Here is a 26,385-nt window from a genome sequence, read left to right as displayed (position 1 = left end):
GTCTCTGTTTTTGTTCTCTCTTCTATTGACTTGTTCACATTTTGTTCTGGCACTAGTTTCAATATTAAGAGATCTCCAGTCACTTATCAAACGATTGTGATCGTCGTCAGCAGATAAGACAACATCGTCCTTTTTATTCCACAATGCAGCCGGCCTGCTGGAACTTCATCCCTGCTAGTATCAGCAGGAATCAGCATCAGGCTGTAGGAGGCTGGTGATCTCACTTCATGTCCTTCCAACGCAGTCATTCGTTTGCCGTTCGCAGCCTCAGTCGGCGCTGACTGAAGAGACGTCTCATTTATTTCTGAGCCGCTCCCTCCTCAGCCACAACATCTTAATACAACCTTTTCCACAAATGAGCAAATCTCAGTCCCAGTGATCTGTAAACCGACTGAAGTTCCCTTTTAATAAATGCAGCACTACTTATTTATTTAAACATTTTCCTTTCGATGAAATATTCATTCTTCATGTCAGCTGTAGTTTTGAGGTATCTCTATACTGAGACTGGTCTGGCTTTATTATGTCAAAATGCGGTTTATTTATTTACTTGTTTTTATTTATTTGATAGAGATGATGCATGCTGAGGAACATCAGCATGAAATACAGAATTTAAATGTGAAGGATTGTGGGTGCTGTCCTGCATCCACACTCCTGAGGCAGGTAACACAAAACCAAATACTGCAACGAACGGTACACAAATACAAAAAACACAAAATGTTTTTAGCTTTGCACAAATTAAAAGACAAAATACATTTTGCAGTTAAACGTGATGACAGAACAACTAAAGTCAATGTTATTACAGTGTGTAATTAATTCATTTGTAGGTGAAAGGCAGGTCCACCTAAAACTGCACATAAAACAAGCATATTTTTTAATTGGCAACGATCTCAAAACTACTGCGAAATATTGCAGCGATGAAATGGATGAAATGTTCTTTTATAAATAAAATTTTATGGCGTTCCTTTAGAGTGATTCTACCGATTGAAGTGCTGTTCCTCCTGTGAATGAACAGATGCTAAAACGATTCTGTAAATAATCAGGTGAAAGAGAGCCAAAATAAAAAGGCAGGTGAAATCACAGCAATGTGCACTCGCAAAATCAAAATGCATAGCTTGAAATAAACCAAGAAATATCAATATAAATTGAACATAATGCAAACAGAGGGTCACGAAAGCAACGCTTCACACATGATAACAACAATACGACTTATTCCCAGAGTGGTTCTGGGTACAATCATCCTCTTTTAACGGCTTCACTCTGATCTGCCATGACTGCTGCTCTTCACAAGCAGCTCTGCCTCAGAATAGTGCAGCACAATACAAGCTCACTGCACATCGAGTGAGAAAGTAGTTGGACAAACTGACGTTAAATATTTTCCCTCTCTTGCTCCCTTGTTGTATGTTTGTATGTGTTCACAGAGCAGCCAGCGTAGTAAACATGCAGTTTACTGCCAGCACATTACATGATTTCTGGCTGCAAAAGTTCAGACAGCTTTCAAACCGACAGCTCGCGCACATTTCCATTTGGAGATATTGACTTAGAGAATGCACAGAACATTTTAATTACAGATTTTTCCATCGTGTGCTCTCGAATGTGTCGTAATTATAAACCTGTAATGATCAAGGAGATCTGCTGCTGAGCCCGTCTTCTTGCACTGCTTCTCCACAGGAAGTGATGGATCTGGAAAGGAGTCTAGGCGGAGTATTGCTGGAAGATCCCAAGCCGCTGCTCTTCAAAGACAGCTACCACAACCTGCGCCTGTCCATCCACGACATCCCTCACACGCACTGGAGAAGCAAACTGCTGGCCAAGTACCAGGTGAACAGACAATAGTTGTTGACCGGTTGATTTGTATGTTGAGTCTGCCGTGAATTTGAACACAGCACAAGCTTACAAATAGTTTTTGCTATTTGAAAAATTAATGAGCAACGCCTTACTGGCAAAAGCCACGGTCTGACAAACACTTGAGTTCTCTCACAGGGAGTACACTCAACTTTATAGTATCCACTGCTGTTGTTAACTCCAAAATCTCTCAGTCTTCATTCACTGAGCAGCAGCGCAGAAATTGCAGTCTGAACCTCCTCTGAATAAACAAATAGGAAATCGGATAGTATTTCTAATTTATGGACGGAGTACTCTCGGAATAAATTGTGCTGCGACGCACTGAGAGCCAGTTTGGTTGAACTTGAAATGGTACAATTGCATACTTCTTGGATGGAAACTGAGTTGGCTCAGGACGAAGATGTTTTTCATCCATCCTTTTGTTTCGCTGTCCGTCCTCTCGTGTGGCAGGAGATCCCTTTCTATCACATTTGGAGCGGCAGTCAGAGGCCACTTCACTGCACCTTCAGCCTGGAGAGAGGAAGCCTGGCCGTGTCGCAGCTCACCTGTAAGATCTGCGTCCGACAGGTGGAAGGGGAGGGGCAGATATTCCAGCTGCTCACAGACATCCAGGAGGTACTGGCTACAGCCGGAAAAGGCTCGTTTCAGATGATATTGGTGATAGGATTTAAAATTCACTAAATCTCTGTTTCTGTCGATCCAGACTCTACCGCCGCACTCGCCCCTCCCCTCAGGTGGCAGCTGCCTGCCTTCCTCACAAGTGGGACCTTATGCCTTTCGCCTGCCGGACTCCATCCGCCAGAAGATCTGTGCCAGTTTGGACGCGCCCAGTGCTCGTGGATGCGACTGGAGGCTCTTGGCCCGCAGTCTGGGCTTTGACAGGTCAGATCAGCCTCACACGTTAGTGTGTGAAAGGCATCTGCAGTGCCCATGTTTGACTCTGTGGGGAGACAGCTCTGCCCCTCTGGATGTGATTTAAAAAGGCTTAAGTCGTGTGTTTAAACAGAAACCTGAATCCTTGTCAGACTGAAGAGACTCTTGAACGTGACTTGAATTTTAACTTTGTGAATTTGAGTATTTTCTCTGCTGGTAATAATAATGATCATTATTATGAACTTTATCAGCAGGCACTATCCAAGACACACAACGAGAGTTAAAAAAAAAAAAAGAAGCAAATAAAATAAAGCAGTCAATACTAAAAACAAGATAAAACATTAGGAATATAAGAAATATAGGAAAACAGATAAACATACATTTATACAGTACAGTCTGAAAGTGTTAACAAAGTGCTGTGACGCACAAAATGGAGCAGGACATAAATAAGGTGGATTTACAGACACAACGGGAAAATATAACTTAAAATAAATTACAGGAAGAAGACACAGCACAAGCGGACACAAAGATATATATAGATAGACACATACACAATGAAGCAATAAACTTGTAAAATAAATAACTCTGAAGTTAAAAGGATAAGAAAGTAAGACGTGTGTATACAGTATATTTTCATACACATTTACTCAGTGAACGCTGTTCTTGCTCACCCGGTCCTGCTTTGGGAAATATTAGTTTGTTAGCTTGTTGGGCATCAATACGAGACCAAAGTCATAATGAAGCGTTACCAGCAACCAAAGGTATTAAAGACATTAAGTGCTTTTATTTAATAATGCAGCGCTTCCTTTGCTCCGTCTCTTGCTGAATAAACTTTCCTCGTCTCTCCCCCCCCCCCCTCAGGTACTTGAACTACTTCGCCACAAAGCCCAGCCCCACAGGTGTTCTCCTGGACTTATGGGAAGCCTGTCACCAAGGTGACGCAGACCTGGTCTCTCTGGCGACCGCGCTGGAAGAGATGGGCAAAAGTGAGGTGCTAGTTGTCATGACAACTGATGGGGATTGTTGATTGGTCAAGGATCGGGAGAGCAAGCAAGAAATTATGTTTTTCTATTTTTTCCGCCCTCCTGCTGCGATGATAATAAGGATACCTGGCTATCAATACACAGCCTGGCACACATCATAAGCCCGCAGAACGCTTTGGTTCTCTCACATATACTGTGTTACCTCTGCCTCATCTCACTTCTCCCCGGCCCGCTGCAGCTGCATCCGCCATAATCCGTCACCACGTGAGCCGTCTCATGACAACCGCTGATTTGATTCAGCTCGAATCCTCCAAAGCGATGTTGCGTCTGCCAGATGCGAAACCGTTCCGAGAGTAACGAAGATGTAAAGTGCGTTTGTCTTTCTGTGTGTGTGTGTGTGTGTTTGTGCGTGTGCCTCCTTCAAAGATTCAGAGTGATGCTATTCTTGTATATAAATAAAGCTTTGGCACAAACAACAACAACAAAAATTACATGTATTCAGCACAGTAAAGCACGCACAATAATGCAGGCACACAAAAGCAAACAACGTGTTCACCCATGTTTCAGTAGCGGCATGAAAGTGCATGATTCGACATCATCTCACCTCCTGCAGAGGCTTTTGTTTCCTCCATTGTCATTCTGTGTGGGAAGTGAATGACAGGCAGCACCAACCTGTCTGCAACCTCCTCAGGCTACGGACGCACTCCAACACATGTGGACAAACTGGTCATTAACGGGCTGCGATTTCCTGTCTAACCGCTTAGACTGCCAACAAACCGCACGAGGGCCGAACTCTTTAGGTTTATCGCTTTGGGCTCAGAGGGGGAAAGGAAAGAAGAAAAGAATCAAAAACGCTGCCTGTTCTTTGTGGTGGGAGGGCGAATTGGTGGATAACTACACCGACTGACTCTTTATATTGTACCAACAAATGCCTCAAAGCCTTGGCATATCTTTCTGACTCACAGGGGTTTTCCTCTTTCATCTCTCCTCACTTTCCTCTATCGGTCCGCCACACTCCTCCAATCTGTTGAGAATAAACTGTAGGAGAGCTTTCTGGTCGTCCCTTAAGAGTTTCCTTTGGGGAACGCTCTTTAAGTTATTATCCATATTTGTGGATTTCTTTTTTGTTTTTCTGTTGTTGTTGTTGTTGTTGTTGTTGCTTTCTTTCATTTCATTGTTATTGGCGCTGAGATCATATAGAACCATTTTTATCATTCATGCTTATTTAGGCTGCTGAGCTGCTGGATATTATTTTTGAATCTAGTAGAAAAAGGCCAAATGGGAGGTTTAGGTGCACAGAGGATGTCTCGATTGCGAATAACAAAACCATGTTTATTTGTTATTCTTGATGTTGTCTATCTATTCAAAATGTAAAGTATGAGCTGTAAAACATGTTTAGAGGTGGTTGTTCTGCTTTTGAAGGGTTTCTTTTCTTGTTGTTTTTATTTTTTATTTACTTTGAGGGCAGTTTCTCCGGCTCAGGCTCTCAAGAGACTTTCAGACTGCAGAGTGGATGAGCCTTGTCCTGAATCAACTAGGCAGAAAGGGACCATCAAATTTACCTCAACAGTAAACACCTAACGTATCGGTCTGTTCTCAGTACACAACTTATCTGTGCCCCTCTCTCCGTCCATCGGCGTGTCCTCCCCCCTGTCTATTTGATGACGTGCCGTTTTTACAAAGCCGCCTGCTTTGTGGTCAGGGTCCTCGAGCTAGTTGCATCATAAACATTGCTCGGCTGTTTAAATGCTGTCATCTGTAACATCTTTACTTAATTTCTCTGTTATTGAGTCTTTTTTTTTTTTTTTTTGCTCCCTAAAGAGCAAAAACTAAGTGTTCATATTTTTGAAGCCGCTGAAAAAGAAAAAAAAAAAACCTGACAACAAACAAACCAAAACACAGGCAGTATCCCCCCTCTTCACCAGTGAGTCATGTCACTGTTTTGTGTGAATGGACTGAAAACATAAGTATGTGTGAGTGTGTGTTTGTGTGAGTGGGTAGGCGGGTGTGCAAAAAGAATGTGTGCACACGCTAAAGGTCTGTCATTTCTCTTTGTAAGTGCTATGCAAGTACAAAAGAAAAGAAAAGCATTTTTGGCTTCTTTTGTTTCCAGGGAGAGTAATTCTATTTTTTCAGACCTGGGCATTGACAGGGTTCTGATTTTGTAACCTAAAGTGGTTAAAAAGCGGTGACGGTAGTCAGTCCTTCCATGTGGATCACAAGAAGTGGCTCAGCTACAGCTATGAAGTGAAAAAGCACATGTGGAAGAAGGAAAAGATAGGCTGGTGCAACACCAACAATACAGATTGTGACCAACATTACGCAACGCCTGCCCTGCGGATCTTTCTGCCTGTGAGGAAATATCTGAACATTACCCATTCAGGACTTTTGGATCCCTGAACACTGCAGGACTATTTTCTTTCCTCGAGTCTCGTGGCAGAGACCGGTTAGCCGTAGACTACAGTGTTTCTTTGTCCGGATTTCTTGAGTGTCTGTCGGATCTTTGGCCATAGTTCTGGATCATTTGTGCTGGAACTGGACTGGATTCTACCTTGCTCCCTTCAAAGATGAAAACGAAGCCTTTTGTTTGAGAAGTCAAGAAATTTTTACAAAAAAAAAAAAAAAAAGACAAAAATAACAAAAGAAACACACGAAGACAACAAAAATTGATTCAGTGACATTTTAGCTCTGTAAAGTACCAATTGTAAATAAACGTCTAGCCTTCTTACCTGTAACTAAATATAATTTTTATGCAATAAATTATATTTCTTAGTTTAACAACAGTCTTGTGTTGTTTGTTTTGGTTCTATTGAATTAAAATCTGTTATTATTGCAAAACCACTCAATGTAGAAGAAGCCTCCATCGAGTCCAAAGACCAAATTACGGGCATACTTGGAGCTCCAGGACAGGACACGTGTTTATTATTAAACACAATAACTTATTTTTCATCAAATAGACCTCATTTTTATAATAAATGCACCCCCCTTCTCTCTTCCTCACACCTCAATGGTAAATCCTCTTTAGGTCCATTTAGTTTTGAAATCTTTTAACAGTCCAGTGTCCAAATTAACAAGATGCATTAAAAGTGACCTTTAAGGATCAACTATGGCCCTTTCCATCTAACCTCAGCTTTTTTTATGAGAGCAGGATGTGGGGATTCATGAGATTAGGCTCTCACGTGGCGTCCAAATATCCCAGTGAGTCATCTGCAGTGAGTGCACACTGCAGCGTGGTCTTAATGGCAGCAACACTTTGCACCTGTTTCATCAGATGCACTGCTAATTGGGGACTGATATGCCACCCTTCATTGCATGACTTAATTGAACCCTTTACAAAGCATAAAGTGGAAATATAAAAGCTGGGTGCAGCTCCAACCTCACCCCTACAAAGGGTGCTTTTGTTGCTTTTGAGTGAGCAAAGAGAATAACGTTATTTTAAGGGCAAATAAACTGCTTGTGGTACCAGTTCATGCATACACATATGTGGCATGTGGAATTCACAGCACACATTCTGAGGTTAACAATGAAATGCTGGAATCCTTTAATCAAAGCATTCATACCTGCACAGCCTCGTAGGGAAAAAATGAGAAAATGGGACTCTTATCATTGCTAAGCTTCATAATTAGAACTGTAGGTACAAGAGAGATGCAGTTGCTGATTTCAGGCTCACAGAGGAAAGAAAAGACGGCATTTTGTTGGCAGTATATTATTTGTACATTAACTGGCTTGAACAATTACATAAGTTGTTGCCATGGGGAACAGCAGTTCAGGAGCCATCAGTTGGATTCACTCATTTTCTCAGCGATTTTCATCCAGTGGTGTCCACCCATCTGCCACGGAGAGTCTGCAGGTGTTCACCCAAGTCAAGGACACAAAATGATCCGGTTTCATCCTGATCGACAGCGAGGAAGAGTTTTTCTCCTCAGTTACTGTTTTAGTTTTCACATCCCGGTGAGGTGCGTTGTGCGTGCTGTCCTCTGGTGTCACCTACTGGTAAATATTTTAAGTAGGTCCACACTTTTATACACTCGCTGGTCGAAAGCCATTAAACACTTACTGCCACAACGATTTTAAATTACCTGATATAGTTAACATAAATTTAACAAGCTAATGATAGAGATACCGAGCCCATGTGACGTGAAGGTTTGATTTTATTTTTTTTTTATTCATTAGTGCTACAATATGTTGTCAGCTTGAGCAACCAAATGTTATTAATAGACGGAGTAGCCCACTTACACCAAGCTGCTTTCTGAGCAGAAGCATTAATGTTGTCCTTCATGTTTACCCTACACCAGGAAAAAGTCTAGTGGCTTATATTTTATAGTAATTGCTCAGATGTGTTGTTTTTACTTTGGCCAATTCCCTCTTTGAAAACAGTAAAATAAAAAAAGCACCTGCAATTTCTATTCTATTAACTGCTGTTATGTATTTGTAAGATATGATGATTAAGATATTTCCTAATTGACGTAATATGCTGTTGTTGAAAAGAAAAAATTTTACAGCCAATTGATGACGTGTTCAGGATCAGAGGCAGACAGCTAATGAAACAACCAATGAGAGACAGGTATAAGAACAACATGGATAACAACCCTTTGATCAAAGAGGCCACAACTGTTTGCACATTACATTGTACTTTGAGAAAAAGGGGCCCAGATCACATATTTGAAGATAAACAGCTAAAAGTAAATAAATTGATTTGATGGCCATCTTCAGGAGCATTAGCATTTACTTGAACTGCCATAAGCAGTTATTTTGACTTTCAGTAGGATTAAAATATCCTGAACAATTTGTTTGAGCGGTGTGTGACAGATCTCAAATTAGCTACCTGCTCATCATGCACATACATACATGAATGTGTTACATGTCCATGGTTTTCACTCAGTAAACAAAATGGAATGGATTTAACAATGAAGCACTTAAACAGACTGACCTTTTCTAAAAAAGCAGAATGGGAGCTACAGCCGTGGCTGACAGGCTGTCATTGGTACCAATTACTGTTGTTTTCAGTGGGCACAGTGCTCCTTCTAGTGTTCAGAAACATTCATAAAATAAAGTGATGGAAACAATAGATACAGTTAATGTTTTTATTTTGACATTTACATTTCAGACAGACACGTGAAGCACAGATCAACTTCCCCCCTTGTCACCAAGATTGAGAAACCCAACAGTTGCCAACCAGAGCGAGCCAGCCATCTGCCGTGACTGGTCGGGTGGAGGGAGAAAAATGGGGAAGAGGGGGGAAGGGAGGGAAGGGGGAATAAACTGCCTGCTCAGTGGGTAGGTGGTGAAACAGGAAGTAAGTGGGTGAGCTGTTGGGTGGGTGGGTTGGATCGCTTCTTTCGAAGGTTAAAGATGGAAACCATTCTGTTCCTCACTCTGCTGAAGAATTTGTTTAGCCTCTGAAAAGGGCCATTCCGGCGAAGTCCTGTCTTGACAGCATCAGTGTCAACAATTTGAATGTTTGAAGGTACGAAGGCTGTGGCTCCATCAGTTGGTGCAACGTCAGCGTCATTCTCGCTGGCAACTGGCTCACGATGGATGCTTGTATGATCGCTGTTGCGTGGAGTAGAGGTGTCTGGCTCTTTCTTAGGCGGAGTGACAGCAGCCCCATCACGAAGACTGCTTTCTGCTGAGGGTCCGGCTGGCTTGTTTGATTGTATGTTGACTCCGTTGGTGGGGTTTGGATCTTGATGGTAGGAGTGACTGGAGGCCTTTGTATCGGCATTGTTGTTCAAATGATCACAGTAACGTTTCACAGGTTGACCTCGGCGGAGCAGGTGTTTCCGCTCTGGGCGTCGAAAATGCAAATGTCTGCTGACAGGATCGTCGCTGAAAGAGTCCATGTCAGCGTCGTATCCACAAGAGAGACACTTATAACTGTAACTGTTGCTGCGTGCACAGCGGTGACTGTCACTGACTGCGTCCCTCTCACTCTGACTCTCTCTGGTTTCAGTGCTAAAATCCTCAACATCTGCATCGTAACTGGAAGAATCCAGCAACTCTTTTCCGTGACACCAATATGGATTTTTCTGCAAGTCACTTATGAGAGCAAAGTTTGAGTAGTCTTCACAACCCTTGTCGTCATCTGAAGCTTCCATCAGAGAAACGCTCATGAGCTGAAGAGCAGTATCTGCATACGAGCCGGCTGCCATTGTATCTCTCAGGTGATCCACTGTGATGAAACTGTGTTTTAGGGCTTCCCTGGGAATGATTCTCAGTTCATGATCTGGATACAGGCAACATCTCAGAAGGTCTAAAAATGCCCTCCTGTCTTCATACTCAAGATGACCTTCTGTTGGTGTACAGTTCATTACTGCATCCTTTAAATTGCGGGCAGAGTCGAAAGGCCTTTCGTAAATGTCTGGTTTCTCACCAGTCACCTCCTCGTACTCCTCTGGTGTCCTCAGTCTCCACCCAGTGGAATCATCCCAGAAGAAATAGGCCCAGCTGAATTTTGCAGCAACTAAATGGTGGTTGTCTGGCTGACCCACCAGGTGGACCACCGTTTTCATCCAGTGATACGGGCAGCTGCCAGGGAAGAGGTTGGCACCAAAGTACAGGAATGCCATGACGCAGCCTAATGCCCACATATCAACAGATTCAGTCAGGGGAAGTCCCAGGTTTACTTCTGGAGCTCTGTACGAAGTAGCCTGCATCCTCATTCCAATTTTCGCCTCGCTGGTGTGAATGGCCAAACCAAAGTCGATCAGCTTGATCCTGAATGGCTGATCTTTGTGATTGACAAGCATTACATTGTCCGGTTTCAAGTCTGTGTGCATGATGCCAATACTCTCCAGGGCTTCAAAAGCGACCAGCAGCTGTCGGGTCACAGGGCGGATTTCATTCAGACTCAGCGGCTCCCATTCTCTCTTATTTACCAGGTCCCAAAGGCTCATGTCCAGCATTTCAAAGGCTAGACAAGAGTGGTGGTGGTATCTGAAACTGTCTATGAATCTTACAATGTTCTTCTTCTCTGGATCAAGAACGCTGACTGCCTCTAACATGGCCACTTCCCTTTTAATGAGATCATCCTTGTTGTCTTTGTGGATTTTGATCGCCACGATTTCAGAGGTGTTTAGGTCCAAGCACTTGACAACTTGGCCAAAAGAGCCCTCTCCGTTAAAATCCAGTATCTGGTAGCAGGTGGTGTTGCTTCGGAGGATATCTTGGTCCTCTGCTTGATTTTCTGGACGTGCACGTTCACATGCTTCCTGCTTTCTCTTCTCTTGTGAAGGCATTTCTGATGAGAAGTTTGGCAAAACTGTCACAAACGTAGAGTAAGTAACTCCTGTCTCACTGCGAGGGCGATCGGAACGAACTGACCAAGTTTGTATCCACATTCTATGTACCTGTTTCTGTGATGTCACAGATGATGCCACCAAGTCACCTTTGGAACAGATCAAAGGATCAAAGCCAAATGTCGAAGAAGGCCATTTAAATAGCTGTGTTCAGGTCCCTGGAGGTGATGGTTCGATTCCCACTTCTGACAGAGACCCTGTCACTGTTCATGTTTTAAGATGAAATACTGTGAGAATGTTTACACTTCATTCACTGAAGGTTTCTTTTTTTACATTCACACCATGTACAGTTTCTGTTTTTGTGTTTGTGTAAGCATTATTCTTTTCTACTCTATTTTACTATTTTTATTTTTGTTCTATTCTGTTATTATTCTATTTTCATTGCTGCTGGACTCTGTGAGTTCCAAACATAATTTCATTGTACCAACTACAATAACAATTAAGTTCTAGAATCTGTATTCTAAAAATTCTAAGATTACCAGATGTCATATGACAAATTTTCAGCTCTTTTAGCTGCAGAATTTTTCTATTGGTCCTGAATTTTTTAACAGCTATGCAGAGTGTGAATTAGGGCACTTTTGTCACTTTTAAAAAAAACTCGAGGATGAATTAATTTTGACTCACCTATAAAACCCGGTCCACCTCAAGCCCCCACTATTTAAGTAGCTTCATTAACTTCAGTTTAGTTTTTGGTGTTTTTGTTTGATTTTTTGTTTTTTGTTTTTTTGTCTGCATTTTTCCTCATAATTTAACAACACAGGCTGTGCCAGCTTTTTATGAGATTGATGCAGTTATAGCCTTGCAGCTAAATATTTTATTGTTTCAGTGCATGTGTGTGACCATCAGCAGCCCTCCCTGGAATGAGTAGAATGACCTTTGTGTGGCTGGGAGGGCGGTGCTTCACCTCAGTGAGTGCCATGCCCACTCCAGGATACTACAGTTAAGTGAGACATGGAGAAAGAGAGAATTCAATCATTCTCTGTATGGATGTTGAGAACGGTCTGCATGTGTTTCTAAGAAACCATCTCTTGCTATCAGTATGGAGTGGGTTACATTCAGTGATTTGAGTGGACTCTGAAAGTGAATGTTGGAATGTTAGATTATAAATATGTGGATATATGAGGGAGGAGTGTACAGTGGAGTCACGGGCAATGTCATAAAAACTGAACATCAAGAACATCAAGACCTGGAAGGAAAACAACAAAGTTATTGACGTGATCACCACAATGACAAAATTTATTGCATAGGGGATATGTGGAAGAGAGGGAGACATATGTGAGGGGAGAAAGAGGAAAGAAGAGCAGGGAGAGTTGTATAAGGTGAGTGACAGGACAGGAGAGGTGACACACATTTTTTTCTTTAATGTTTGTTGGTTTTTTCTAAATATGTATTTTACAAAATGGAAATTCATGTTGACATTTAATTTATCAAATTAATGAAATGAATAAATAAATACATAAAATATTTATCATTTGTCAGACGATCTATTGTTTTTACTGAATGCATGCTTTTAATTTCTGCACCGGAAGTCGTGCTATTTCCGCCAACAACAGGACAAACAAAATAAAAGCACAAGTAGTTAAACTTTCCTTTTATTTAGAGTACAAAACACTGATGTTGTGTCACTCTATAGAGAGGAAAATTTTCTCAAATTTGAATTCAACTCCCCTTTTAGGGGTAAAAAAGAAATTTTAATTAGTTTGGTTTCGATACGTGTATGTGGCGGTTTTATTCTGAAAGCTCGATGCCGGATGTTGTGTTTGTTTCCGCTCGCTGTGGAGCAGCGTGTTCAGTGTTCAGTCAGCTGATCGGAAAAGTTTTCTGTGAAATGGACTTATGTGCCAGATCAGTTTCCCCAGAAAAGACAGAAACAGCATCCAGAGAGTCTCCAACAGTCAGGTACGGTGGTGCGACTCCTTCGCGCACTTTGCTAGCTCCTAATTAGCTAGCTTCTTCTGCTAATTTAGCTAGTTTGCGATTATATGCAGGTGTCTGCATTGAATGAATAAAGTTGGATTTGTTGTGTGGGGCGGTTTTGTTTGTTTGTTTGTTTGTTTGTTTGTTTGTTTTCAAGCCAGATGAGCAGAATGTTTTCTTTGCAATGGGAAGTGGAATTATTTTGTGAAACCGTCTGTCCGCAGTGACAAACTTCCTTAGTGTAAACTGTTGTGTGAAGCTTGAGGGTTAGGGTTAGGGTTAGGGTTAGGGTGTTCAGTCTCGGTCAGCATCATGTGAAAACTTGTTCCTCATCAGTCACAGATGTGGTACTTCTACTTGAAAGCTCATCATGTCGGCGGTTTTTATTCCCACGTTCGCTTGCTGTTGTTGTTTTTTTTTTTTTTAATCTCTTTGAGGAGCTGGATTTGGGGACCCCCCCCACCCAACACCACTGACAGACTCTTGAGTTTATCTCAGTTACTTTCACTTCTCTCAGCTCCTAAATTTTGCATCATTCAGGACTTATTTTAACCACCAAAAGCCGTGTTTTTGCAGAACTGGCAAACTTTAGATCAAATAACATTAAAGAAAGTCCCACCCAGATGGGAATGGCCAAACCGTGGCGGTTCTTATAAGTGAAAGGGAATTGGCTACACACAATAGTCAACACACTCCTGCTAAATGGTAATGAAGACACGATGAGAAAGGGACTGTGTGCTCACATCATTTGAGTCACATTGAGGGTGAGTCCTTGTTTTATTTGTGCACCTTTTGTGAGGACCCACTTTGTTATATTCAGTGTTTTTGGCTGAATGTTGGTCAACGCTCCTGCATTATTGTCTTTCTGCACATGTTTAGTATGCAAGATGGATTTACGTTCTCTGTGTAAAATTTGACTTGCTGTGTGGCAGGATCACAGGATTTGCATGACTGGACTTGATATCTAACCACCGCAGTATTTTTCCAGACGATGGCTTCAGAACAAACACGCTGTTTCCACAAGTAAATGTAAGTCTCATCCTTATGTCACCTTTTTTGTCACCAATAACATTACAATGATATCGTGATTTTCCCCTTTTAACTCTTGTTTTCTTCTCTTTCACAGCTTTGTGTCTAACACCTCCTGACTGCCCCAACCTTCCCTGTTTTCTTCCACCCATAGTTTTTGATCGTCTGTAAAGATGGACGGCACAGAGCCGATGCAGCCCAGTGTCAACTCCTCCTATGTCCCCGCTGCTTTTGGCAACCCTGATGCATCTGATGAAGATGAGGAGGACAAGGACTCGGGTCCCTCTGCGTCCCTCCTGCCTAAACATTCCCCAGTCCCTCTGACTGTGCGCTACAGTCCAGAGGACTCTTACAATATTGTGTACATCATCTTCTTTCTGATGGGCATTGGGTCACTGCTTCCCTGGAACTTTTTCGTAACAGCCAAACAGTACTGGATGTACAAACTGAGCAACAGCACTCAGCACAGTGAAGGTCAGCGGTCAGCGCTGGGTGTAAGTAAGAAACAACGCATACAATGTTTAATTTGTTGCACATACTTGTGCGTAGTAAGATGCATTTGTTCTGGACCCAGCTGGTATGTCTTTTGCAGACCTGATAATCCCGTGATAGATGTGAGGACTGAGTCTCCTTTCACATCTGATGTTGTAATACAATTATACAATTAGACATGCCGATGGTCTGTTGAGGAGAGCTCAGTTGAAGTCTGAGAAGGTAAAAGAAAATTACCCAGCCAAGTGAGGCTTGTCACCATAATGTTAGTTTAGGATCTGTCTTCAAACAATGAGGTAATTTCATATTTTTGCATATAAAAACGCACACAAATGTCAGGGTGACTGTAAAAACGTCTTTCATGCTGAAAGACTCACAGCTTTAGAGATATAGCTTGATCGTTTCACATATACAAACATTGAACAATTCATTCTGTAAACTATCTGTTTCACTGTATAATCCACCCACTGAAGCGTCCATGCATATAAATTCATGATGAAAAAAATAGACGCTTGCTATTTCAGGCAAGACAAAGGGCAGTTAAATTGTTCTATACATTTCTACTATGGTTTAATTTCACCACAGAAAACTCAAAGAAGAGTGTGTGCATATATATATATATATATATATATATATATATATATATATATATTTCTCATTTACAATTCCTTTGACTTTAATTTGCGGTTGCATGAATCTCCATTCTTACATCTGTTAAACTGATGTTGGCTTTTTTTTATTTTCCAACTTTTCACAGGATTACTTTGAAAGTTATCTGGTCGTTGCCTCCACGGTGCCCTCAGTGCTGTGTCTGATACTCAACTACTTTCTAGTCAACAGGTTGAGCCACAACACACACACACACACACACCTTAGTGGGCTTTTTCTTTGAGTCTTCGTGTTTATTGCAGCTTGACGTACTCCCTGTTGGTTGGTCTCTGTGTCTAGATGTTACAATGGGATGGCTGTCCTATTTAAAGCCTCACCGATTGCAGTAATGCCATTTACCACAGGATCTTTAACACAGTGTGTTCCTTTACATTCTCTAAACGTAGCTCATTCTGTTCTTTTACGAGAGAACAGGAAGCAGAGATGTTTTTTCACATCTCAGCAGAATGTGTTTTATATTTATCATCTGTGTGTGTAACTAATAACTCACTGTCTTCCATTTGTGCACTGTCAGTGTTGTTTGCACATTAATGTTGTACACAGGCTGTTATGACTCTGACTTGTTCCAGCTGCACAGCTTTTTGTGTTTATGTTGATCAGCCTGTGTTTGGTAAAACTCCCAAAGCATCTGTCTGTGTTCCATGTCGGCAGGTTGTCTGCGAACGTTCGCATCCTGTCATCTCTCGTTGTGATCCTGCTGGTGTTCGTGGTGACCACGGTGCTGGTGAAGGTGGATGTGTCCAACTACAGGGTTGAGTTCTTCTCCGGCACGCTGGTCAGCGTGGCCATTGTCAGCGGAGCCTCCAACTTCTACTGTGGCAGCATGTTCGGGATCAGCGGGCATTTTCCCATAAAGATCTCTCAGGCCATAATATCAGGTACTGATGTCGCTCAGGTCAGGAATGTCTTATTTTACACTTCTGCTACATTTGCACAGTGGTCTGTGAACACATCAAGAATCTAAGTGAGAAAACACTGGAATTTTACATGACAGGTTCCCATTACACAACAAACGATACTCTTCTTGGGCCCAATTTTAATCAATAGTTAGATTTACATTTGGATATTAATGAATACAATAACATTTAAGATCTCTAGCCTTGAAAGACCCCCATATTTCCATTTATATTTTCTTATGCAAGAACAATTTAATGACACAGATCTTTTTTTCAATTAATTAAAGGTTTTAATAATGACCTAATTAACATAGCCAGACATAATTAAGCCTCGACTGCAGGGCAGGACTGAAACAAGCAAGTACATGAATGGATGATCTTATTAGACACCATGATGGGCCATAAATATGGTACTCAGACTATAATCTTACCATTCCAGGGTCAAGCTTGGCAGAGCTGCCATTATCCCCTTGTCCTTATTTCCTGTTAGCTCTCCTCTGCTCTCTTTGATAAAGGCAATAAACCGACTTTAATAGTTTTATTTAGACTACCACTAATTACAGTGGAGATTTTTCAGTCCAGAGGTCATGTCTTAACTGACTGCACAATGAGCCTTTCTTGTGTCTCAGGTCAGGCTATGGGCGGCACATTGAGTGCAGTGGCATCATTGGTCAACCTGGCTGTCGCCGATGATGAGACAAACAGCGCTCTGGGCTATTTCCTGACAGCGGACATCTTCATTCTGCTCTGCATCATCTCATACTTGTTTCTTCCCAGGCTGTCATATTCAAGGTCAGAGGCAGAGGGGGATATTATTGTTCCAAAAGAGATTAAAGCAGTTTCTTAACCTGCAGAAGTTTGATGAGAGTAATGTCCCTCTTTCTGCAATATTTGCTTTCATCTAATTTTGGACTTTGTAGATCAGATAATGTAGGCAGGGTGAGTCTGCCACAGCGTCATTCTGCATCCGACCAGCAGACGGAGCCAAAGCAGGAAGTATTAGATGAATGAATTCAGCTCTAAGAAGTTCTGCTTCCTTTCTCCAGGCATTACATGCTGGCAGCAACATGCACCAGTGCAGGAGCATTGAGTGAAAGAGGAGATACAGCAGGCGGCATTTCCATCCTGCCTATCCTCAAGAAGACGTGGGTGCTCTGCCTCAGTGTCTTCTACGTCTTCTGTGTCTCTATCGCAGTGTTTCCTGCAGTGTCCTCAGGGATCCACTCTGCCCACGAAGACAGCGGCAGCCCCTTGACAACCACTTACTTTGTGCCCCTCACCAGCTTCCTCCTGTACAACTGGGCCGACTTCTGCGGCAGGCAGTCCACTGCCTGGCTTCAGGTCCCGGGCCCCACCAGTCGTGTCCTGCCAGCTCTGGTGCTGTGTCGCTCGATCTTTGTGCCACTTTTCATGTTGTGTAACTACCAGCCAAGGGACCACCTCCACACGGTGATATTCACACATGATGCATACCCCATTGTTTTCAACTGCCTGCTGGGCCTCTCCAACGGCTACCTGGGAAGTCTACCAATGATCTACGGCCCAAAGGTGGTTCCTCGGGAGCTGGCAGAGGCCACAGGAGTGGTCATGTCCTTCTTCCTCACTCTGGGCCTGGCTATTGGATCTGCATTCTCTGTGCTTATTGTGCGTTACCTCTAATCACTGCTGATGACATCAGAACCTCAGAGCACTGATGCCAGTTGTCTGCTATGATGGAAACATCCTGTTGAGGTCAGTGCCACTCTGGAACCAAAATGCTTAAACTCCTTCATACCTCACATTAAAATCTACCATGTTTACACTGATGTTGCATCCACAATGACGGACTACACCTTTTGAAATCACGAAGTGGCTCTTGAAGCAACATCTGCAATCCAAGAAAGGCAAATACTCAAAGCTTGTTTTATACATTTCATCTTGCACACATTTCAGGAGGAAGTGGGAGTTGATATGGGAATTTTTTTTTTTTTTTCTACTTGAATTAAACAGATTGAATTATCTGATGTCTAAACTTGATCAACTTGTTCTGTTTATAAAATGATCATTTCCAATCAATTCCTCTAGATCAAGTCATTTCTATTGTTTCGTGGCATCACTCCAATACTATTTGGTTATTCTCTTGCTGAAAAGAAATGTCTCCTAGAATTTAATCTTGAAGTCTACTGCAGGTGATCAGGTGGAAATGTTCAGTTATCTAACATTTAAAGACCAAACCATATCCAAAACATTTCCTGTTTTGGAGAACTGGCCACCCTGTCTTTAAAAGTCAGCATCTTAATAAGCCTGTAAGAACACCACACCTCAGTTTACAGTAAAAAGGAACTCACACTCAACAGAATGGATTGGGATCAATTTAATTGTTAAAAATTTACAGATCAACTGGCAGTTGGCTCACAGTTTGAAGCAGACAAATTTGATGTTTTGTATGTTACAAACAGTGATTTACAAACAGTAGGAAGAGTGCAAACAATGAAGTGAGACTTAAAACAAAATTGCCTGTCTACAAAATAGAAATTCCTTTAAAGCATCAGACATACTGCTAAAAGCAATGTCTCAACACGCAGTCATTCTTGACACAATGAGCTGTGTCTCCCATCAGGACAGCAGCCATCTGACATGTCAATTTACAAGTGAAACTTGAATTTGTGTCATCGCACGCACACATACTATACCCTGCTAGCAATACAACCCAAATGATGCACATCTTAAGCTTTGACTTCTGCTCAGTGAAGCAGGGATGTGCTGAGCTGTAGGCCACGATATATTATTTCTCAATATCTGCCCCCCCCATTCCCACAGAAGAGGGGGAGGGGGAGGAAAAAAAAAAAAAAAAATACAGTCCCTTCCCCATGACTTTGAAAATATCCAAGTTAATTTACACGTAAATTGCAGTTGTTTGAGTCTTACTTAAAAGGACCAAAGGACAACAATTAAAAGTGGAAAGCAGCACAATGTAGTAATTTTAATTCCCTACAGGTCAGTTTGTGCTGGTCATCCTCTTCTTCTATACCCACACATGGCGTTTGCAGTGAGCCACAGCCTGAAAGACAAAACAAAACAAGCCCTTTAGAAACTATGTAGAGTCCAAATCAGTTACCATTGTCGGCATTAATGACTGCTGTTAAAGAGCTTCTTCAAAGAGCTGGAGACTTAATCACTCACATTGCATCGAGTTGCTGTCTCCATGTTCTTGCACCAAAAGGCAGGTCCCCAGCTGCACTGCTCTGTTCCCAGCAGCCTGCGCACAGCTTCAGGACAGGCCCCCACTTTCTGTTCCACACATTATGGAGAAGAAAACAACATTAGCTGTAACATCTGGAGGGAAGATCAAGTCATATTACTCCAGTTTATATTTTGTTATGAATTAAGTTTATTCTTTACCATGCACACAAAGTCTGGGTCCAGCATCTGGAGCAGCAGCTGGATAAGCATTGGTTCATACTGTTGAATCATCTGGTCACACTGTTGAAAACAAGAGAGGGAATGTAAGTCTGTCACACAACAGGTAAAAGTTACACAAGCCAAGAAGATGATGTGATTTACCTCAGTCTGCATCGAGTCAGGCAGGAAGCTGCAGGCTTTCCTCACTGCCTCCTCAATCTGTTGCTCGGTGGCGTTCTTCTCCAGAAGTTTGTCAATGTAACTAACAGCCATCTTGCACACGTCGCAGTAGCCACCAGCCTGGAAGCGAGTCTGATCGAGTACAGCTGCAAAGGAGAAGAAGAAAGAAAGAAAGAAAAAAAAAAAAACAACCTGTTATGATTAACTACACGAGGCAGATAAAGACATCACACCTGTAACGCTTCTGTCAGCGCTCAGCGTGTCTTAATGAGTGAAGACTTACGGACATATGCGCGGCTGGCACCGTTGCAGAGTGCCAGCACTGTGCAGACAGTCTTGGGGTCGGCCTGCTGCAGCAGCAGTTCAATGATGGCGTCGCCATAGGCCTCAATCAGGTCCTTGCACTGGACGGTCAGACTGGAGGGCAGATATGCGCACACTTTCTCCACAGCTTGAATCACCTCCTCCTGAGACAGAGACAGAAGAGTCAGTTCGACACCAGCATTTGGTAGAAAATTCACCATAGATCGTCTGTCCAAGCTTCACTTGTCCTACCTCTCTAGTTTTATCCTCCAACATACTCTCCAGCTGCTTCATCACAAACTCACAGATGGCACATGTTGGGGAATCACGGACACGCACCACAGGCTGGAACACAAAAAGAAAAACTTCAAAACTGGACCACAAAAAGCACCCCCCCCCCCCCCAATAAGCCTGGTGTTGAGTGCCTGCCGTAATTCACCTTAGCAGACTCCACCTTGGTGGCAGGGAAAAGCTTGAGAGCAGGTATGGCGTTGGCAGCAGGCTCAGTCTTGGCAGCCTGCAGCATCATCATGGGAACAGATTTCTCCAGAGCAGCAGGACAGAAGCCAGCGAGGACACAGATCTCCTTGGGTTGCTGAGGATAGAAACACTTACTTTAGTATACACAGCTGATTGTTGGCAAATCTTGCCCCCCCCCATGCTGTTATCATAAACCTTTACACAGCATCACTCCCCATGCAAGTCTGTTACAGCCCCCACCCTCCAGCAAACAAACAACTACTGCTGGTTTCTTCTATCACAACTGAACACCTCACACACGTACTGGCAAAAATAATGTCAATTCATTGCGTTTAAGAAAAACCAGCCATTTAGAGAAGAGAAGATTACACCACATCAATGTAGCCAGAGACCAGTGCATCTCTCAGTTAACGTGTTCATGCACACATCACTACAGCCAAGCACACTGTAAATATGCCAGCACTGTATTCTCATTTGATGTGAACAGCAGGATGTTGCTTCAGCTCCAGGCACTTTAGCGTGAAGTCGTTAACTGAACAAGCAGAGTGCTCAGGTGAGGTGGAGTAGTGTCATTTAAAATAAGATAATTTAACATGCATCTCTACAGTTAGGTGAGTAGCTCCAGTAGATTAAACCACATACACACAAAAAAATAAATAAAAATTAAAAAGCAGGAGCTGTGGGTTAAAAATGCTACAGGTGGAACACAGAGACACCTACCTGTTCCTGAGGAGCGGCACATAAACAACCAAAAAAAAAAAAAAAAAACAAACAAAAAAAAAGCAAGAGACATGAATGGAGGGGGAAAGTCAAGAAGAAAAACACAAGAAAGACAAAAGAAATTAAGAAAAAAGAAAGTCAGAAGATATGAATAATTTCAGTCAACATGCCAGTGAGTGCTGGGTATGAACACCACAACATACTAATTATCTCAGACATTAGCTTAGATGGCCTGTTCAATAGGCTTTCTCAGGATATAACTGTTTCTGTCAGATGAAATGAATGAATAAAACTTCAATAAAAGGCACAGACAGTGAAGAAGTTAGAAAACTCACCATAGACATAAGCTGCTCAACAACAAGGGTACCATACTGGCTGACGTACTGCTTACACTGCAACGAGGGAAAGAAAACAACGATTCAAAAAATCTACTTCCACAGAAATAAATATGTATTGAATTAACCTATTTAGATCCACATTAATCCTTTTCTGTTTTTTCTTCATCGAGTTGGCACATATTCAGAATCTGCACAATCTCAGCCAATTATGCATTTCTGGGAACAGTAGAATAAGAAATTATTAATAAATACAGGACTGAGCCAATTTCCTTTGGCTTTACAAGTAAGTGACAGCGCTGCCTCTCAATGAGACACTGATGAGATGCGACAGCCGCTACTGTAACCAAAAGGGGTGTCTGATGCAAAGACGTGATGATGGTGGATCAGCATTGAACACAAAAGTAAAGCAGTGATGCTCCAGTTAACAGGAGAGCCTAATTCATATCTACTAAACTATAGTAACTGTGGAACACAACATGATTTATGGAATCATGCACACTTCTGGGGGCTTAATGGGGTTTAATGCCCCACCCACAAGTGGGACTCTCACCATTGAAGACAGGCCCGGCCCCAGCAGGTCACACTGGTTCTCAATATTCTCAATGAGAGAGTCGATGAATGATGAGTTGGCTTTGGCTTCGGCTTGCGCGTCAGTCAGGAACTTGATGCAGTCCTGGCACACCACATCACCGTCCTACAGGAAAAGAAAGATTTGGGGCACAATGAAGTCGATTCTCAACGACAGGAGCAGACCAGATCACTGTGCATGTGAGAGAGTTCAACAGTGTACCTGCTTTGGAGTCTCCTCTTTGGGGGCCTCTTCCATGGGACTTTGGGGGTAGAGGAGCTGGGGCACATTGAGGATGAAAGGAGCCATAGGCTGGGAAAGGTCGACCTGAGGGATTTCATTGGACTCGAGCTGCTTCATTTCTTCAGCCTTAGCCAGAGCTGCCTGCTGAGACTTACACAGCCCCATGGCGCCGCACACCACCCCGGGTTCCTCCTAAAAAAGGAGAAAAAGAAATACAACTTTAAAAAGCTTTGTTTTTAAAAGAGGAGAACATAGAACTTAAATCTTCGCAGCTGCATGATCAAATGTGTTCAGAGAGAAGCTCAGCTTCCTGCTGTTGCATAGAAGTCACATTTTGTTTTGGCGTGTAAAGAACCGTCCTTTTGGTTCTCCCTTTGTAGCAGGTGAGAGTTGAAACAAAGAAACCTACATCAAATGCTGTCCCAGTCACAAGGCTCAGTATTACACAATGGCCACTCTGTTCCCATTTAGACTGATTCACTTTCTCAGTGGTGTTCATTTAGCTGGCTTCACTTTGCTCACAGTCACTTGTGTTTTCCTTCTTTTGACCTGAAAGGGCAGCTGGACCATGTTAAGAGTCTTAGATGAAGTTGAACAATAAACTGAGTCCGAACGCACTAAAATAAACTTTAATCAGATCTCCATTAATGCCGAAATGCAGACCTTGATTGCCTGTTAATGGTAAAACTGCAAAGGCTAAGTTAAAACGTCCCTGTCTAATGTCGTTTCAGGCAGTTGCTACATCCCTAGTGTACTTAAAAAAAAAAAAAAACAAAAACACTGGACAACCAGTTTCACTCACCAGTTCTCCAATGATAATTCCAAAGATGATGGGGTAATATTCATCCACCATCTCTTTGCACTCTGCTGTCATACTTTGATCAGGGATGAGCTGGCAGGCCTTCTCCAGATACCCAAGAATCTCACTCTGCAGTCACGCACAAACCACACGAACATAAAAAAGACAAATCATCCACCTGAGTGTTTATAATCAGGTTTAGTCATGTGCCACTGTGCTGCTTATTACACAGAGATCTCACCTCAGTGGCATTGTCCTTCAGGATCTGTCCCACCACCATCAACACCTCCTTACACAAATCACATGGCACCGTTTTCTGAAAACATTTGGATGTGTTAGATTATTCGAGCATTAGAATTGTTTGTCTCATATTGCTGAGTGTAAATATCAATATATCAAAGGAGGAAGGCATAAAAATGGAATAGACTCTCTTAACATAAACACAAATATATGAATAGTCTGTCACTTTCACAGGTCTTACCATCTGGGGCTTGTTCCACACATTCTGCTGGCAGTGACTCACAGCTCCACAGAGAGACGCCGTCTTCACATTCTTACACCAGTAGGGGGGACCACGAGCACACTGCTCAGTGCCGAGCAGAGGACTCGCCAAAGCTGCAGAGAAGACAAGCGTCACATTTTTAACTACAGCAATCAAGAGAGCTGTCAAACACTTTCCAATCTCCTGATTTAATTTGCTTCCTCGTTCCCTCTAACTCCTATGTTACAGCCCTCCTGCCCATTTCTCACTCTGCCAGGCCAACCTGTAACAGGTAATTTAGATTGCAGAAGATTTTAAAAATGTGTGCAAACACCCTGTAAACTTCTGCTGCTTTAGTTCAGTCAAGATGAGATATGTTCATCTTTACCTGAGAAAAGAGCTTCAAGAGCTTTTGCTTGAGTATTTTTCATTTAAATGGAAATGCAAAAATAAATAAATAAAATAATAATAATAATAATAATGGAAGATGCATTTATGATTTCAGTTGGAATGATTTCTGTTGTGGCATGTATAACCAAATTACACGAGTTGTAAATTATGAAGAATTTTTCCAAATTTACACTGAACTTCCACTTTAATTTGGCAATAAGGAGTCCAAATGTATTAAATTGACTCAGCATAGCTGGGGGTTTTTTTTTAAGCAACCTGCAGCCATTTGCTGTTCAGCAGTTATTCATTTTTGATGTTTCTGGAAATATGTAGCTCTTCTGCCAAGTCAGTTGTCCAAGACATTGAATATCCAACTTTATTCGATCAAATATAACAAAGTTTTGTTGTTAGGCAGGCTGACAAGTGAGTCAACATACTCAGTGCAGATAGAAATCTCTCAAAAATATTGCATTAATGGGCAAAGAGCCAGCCACACACACGCGCACACACACGCTTTAGGTCAACCTGCCACTTATCACGTTGACCTACAACTGCACAACCCTGACTGAGAGCACTAGTCAGAATTGATTTGCATGTTCATCACAGCTGCAGAAATACACAATTACCATTCGTTCAAATTATTCAAAAACTTCATGTGCAGTGGATGCAAAACAAAATTTACTGAAGTGAAAAGGGGAATGTGGGAAAACACCTACAATGCAGCACTGTTCCTGTTTTTAATTCAATGAACTCTGCCTGAGCAAAGTGCAAAAAAGATGTTGACCATTTTCTTAAAATATAGACTGTTAAGTATACAAATACTGTGCATGAGAGGCCTTTGGTAAGGAACTGGTGGGGGATTGAAGGTTATTAAGTGCAGCTTCACTGGTATGAAAACCCCTCCATAGGTGTTCATAGCAGTAGACTGTGTAGTCACATGAGCAGCCCCAGAAAATAACAGGTTGTTCTTTGGCAGTCAGTCTGTACTGATGTGTCAAACATCTTTGGTTTGACTTTGACACTGCAGTAAACTGTTTATAGTTGACAACCCGCACTGAAGAAAAGCTTTACATTTCTGATGTTCCTGCAGGAGATAAACGGGATGAGGGTCAAAGGAACACTTAACTGAGGTCATCAAAAAGAAAAGCCTATAACGCATTTTTGAGTCACTTTCTGTGACTCCGAAATTAGTGAACTCATCATAATGCCGGTGAATCAACATCACATGACACATACGCAGTTTTTTTTTTTTTTTTTAAACACAAAATTCTGGTTGTGTTGTTCAGCAACAGGACAGGAACTGAACAACACTTGTACAGCATGACTGAAGCACGAATGCAGAAGTGCAAAAAAAAAAAAAAAGGCATTACATAAAATCAATTTGTCTAAACTGACAGTCAAACTGAAGGTAAGCATTTAACACACAAAGCACTAATGTGATGACTAAGGAATCAATACGGAAGGAAACAATGGTCTGAGAAGTGAACAAACAAAAACCATTTCAGATCCTCACTCCAAATGACAGCCTTATCTCTAAAGAGATTGATTTTCTCCATGTCATCGCAGCAATAACTGCTGCTTCATTGGCCCAGATTTGTCCGCATATAGCAGAACAGAAAGTAATCCAAGGGAATCAAAAACAAAACTAAGCAAGTGGTATTTTGGCCCCAAAAAAAATAAATAAAATAAAAGTGAAATGAAAGTGGCTGGTTTAAATGATCCAGCTCAACTTCCCTGAGGAAGCCGGGGTTCAACAAAAAGGACCACATATAGGCCATGATCAGTCCGGATCAGGTGGGGCCGGACCGAGCGTCTGTTTTTAAATGGTGAAACAACATAACCGACCTCCAAACAAAACACAAAGGTGACCGTCACCCACCACACGAACTAAGAGCTTTGTGGTGACGATCAGACACGTCGACAGGAACAAATTAAAATCAGAGATGAAGTGGTGGTTTTTAAAGTTTTTATCATCTAATGAACTGAACCGAGGCTAACGCTACGTTAGCCGAGATGCTAACAACTGACGCCAACGATCAAACAACAACAACCACTTTCATGCCCAAAATCAAAGGCTGACATTCATTAAACAGACTTTTTACACATTTGACACACAACCACGGGTGTAACATATAGACAGGATAATAAAAGCGGGATGTTTATATATGTGTTTACTTTTATTTTACATAATCAAACTAAAACTGCCATTAGCTAATTTGCGTGCTTGCAGAAGCTAGCGCTCCTTTTTTTTTTTGCCTTGTAATGTCGAAACGCACTTCGGTCGTTACACAACCGGGGAGCTTTCATCGTGACAAAAAAACACAACACGACAGGACTAAACAACAACATTTTGTCGGACGTTACCTGACGACACGAAGAGCAGGGTTAAAAGCAGCATGACGGCGCTGTTTTTCTGGACTGTCTGTCTGTCTGCGGTGCTCGGCGGAGCTCACTGTTCTGCAATGCAGACGGGCGGTTTGTTGTCGGCTTTATGAAGTCCGTG

At 42.1% G+C, this 26,385-nt stretch overlaps 3 protein-coding genes across 6 annotated transcripts in view; 2 read left to right on the top strand and 1 right to left on the bottom strand.

Moving 5' to 3' along the window:
• The window catches only part of unc5b (unc-5 netrin receptor B), a 47,227-nt gene extending 40,882 nt beyond the window's left edge, over positions 1 to 6,345 (top strand). Inside the window, exons 14-17 of the mRNA XM_029520911.1 lie at positions 1,669 to 1,818; positions 2,293 to 2,457; positions 2,546 to 2,724; positions 3,577 to 6,345. Of these exons, the coding sequence (XP_029376771.1) occupies positions 1,669 to 1,818; positions 2,293 to 2,457; positions 2,546 to 2,724; positions 3,577 to 3,742 (660 nt within the window). The 3' untranslated portion in view covers positions 3,743 to 6,345. The remainder of the gene's footprint in view (positions 1 to 1,668; positions 1,819 to 2,292; positions 2,458 to 2,545; positions 2,725 to 3,576) is intronic.
• Positions 6,346 to 12,776: 6,431 nt separating this feature from the next.
• slc29a3 (solute carrier family 29 member 3) lies at positions 12,777 to 18,054 on the top strand. Of its 3 annotated transcripts, none has more exons than XM_029521221.1 (7): positions 12,777 to 12,895; positions 13,846 to 13,942; positions 14,040 to 14,436; positions 15,192 to 15,274; positions 15,755 to 15,981; positions 16,629 to 16,791; positions 17,046 to 18,054. In XM_029521221.1, exons 3-7 carry the CDS (start codon positions 14,116 to 14,118, stop codon positions 17,656 to 17,658), a joined length of 1,407 nt encoding a protein of 468 aa, XP_029377081.1. In that variant the 5' UTR covers positions 12,777 to 12,895; positions 13,846 to 13,942; positions 14,040 to 14,115; the 3' UTR covers positions 17,659 to 18,054. The 3 variants fall into 3 exon arrangements, with proteins under 3 accessions (XP_029377081.1, XP_029377082.1, XP_029377080.1); XM_029521222.1 differs by lacking the exon at positions 12,777 to 12,895 and adding an exon at positions 13,400 to 13,677 and having other exon boundaries at positions 13,902 to 13,942; XM_029521220.1 differs by lacking the exon at positions 12,777 to 12,895 and adding an exon at positions 13,400 to 13,677.
• Positions 18,055 to 18,336: 282 nt separating this feature from the next.
• Positions 18,337 to 26,385, bottom strand: psap (prosaposin). 2 transcript variants are annotated; one of them, XM_029521691.1, is made up of 15 exons: positions 26,247 to 26,385; positions 23,493 to 23,626; positions 23,253 to 23,327; positions 23,015 to 23,140; positions 22,192 to 22,404; positions 21,952 to 22,095; positions 21,399 to 21,455; positions 21,064 to 21,069; positions 20,303 to 20,458; positions 20,116 to 20,208; positions 19,844 to 20,027; positions 19,543 to 19,706; positions 19,381 to 19,461; positions 19,162 to 19,269; positions 18,337 to 19,039 (listed from the first exon to the last, which is right to left on the bottom strand). In XM_029521691.1, exons 1-15 carry the CDS (start codon positions 26,278 to 26,280, stop codon positions 19,004 to 19,006), a joined length of 1,611 nt encoding a protein of 536 aa, XP_029377551.1. In that variant the 5' UTR covers positions 26,281 to 26,385; the 3' UTR covers positions 18,337 to 19,003. The 2 variants fall into 2 exon arrangements, with proteins under 2 accessions (XP_029377551.1, XP_029377552.1); XM_029521692.1 differs by lacking the exon at positions 21,064 to 21,069.

Source organism: Echeneis naucrates, chromosome 15, assembly GCF_900963305.1.
Source record: "Echeneis naucrates chromosome 15, fEcheNa1.1, whole genome shotgun sequence".
In the NCBI taxonomy this organism is placed as follows: domain Eukaryota; kingdom Metazoa; phylum Chordata; class Actinopteri; order Carangiformes; family Echeneidae; genus Echeneis; species Echeneis naucrates.
The sequence above is the reverse complement of the archived record's forward strand: the minus strand, read 5'-3'. Positions and strand labels throughout refer to the sequence as shown.

Bases quoted from the DNA above. Each gene is read 5' to 3' on its own strand.
- psap (XM_029521691.1), bottom strand. From the start codon at position 26,280: ATGCTGCTTTTAACCCTGCTCTTCGTGTCGTCAG. The intron at 23,328-23,492 runs GTAAGACCTGTG...AAATGTTTTCAG, and splicing joins TGTGGAACAAGCCCCAGATG to AAAACGGTGCCATGTGATTT. The intron at 22,096-22,191 runs GTACACTGTTGA...CTTTTCCTGTAG, and splicing joins AAGAGGAGACTCCAAAGCAG to GACGGTGATGTGGTGTGCCA.
- slc29a3 (XM_029521221.1), top strand. From the start codon at position 14,116: ATGGACGGCACAGAGCCGATGCAGCCCAGTGTCAACTCCTCCTATGTC. The intron at 14,437-15,191 runs GTAAGTAAGAAA...AACTTTTCACAG, and splicing joins GTCAGCGGTCAGCGCTGGGT to GATTACTTTGAAAGTTATCT. The intron at 16,792-17,045 runs GTCAGAGGCAGA...TCCTTTCTCCAG, and splicing joins CCCAGGCTGTCATATTCAAG to GCATTACATGCTGGCAGCAA.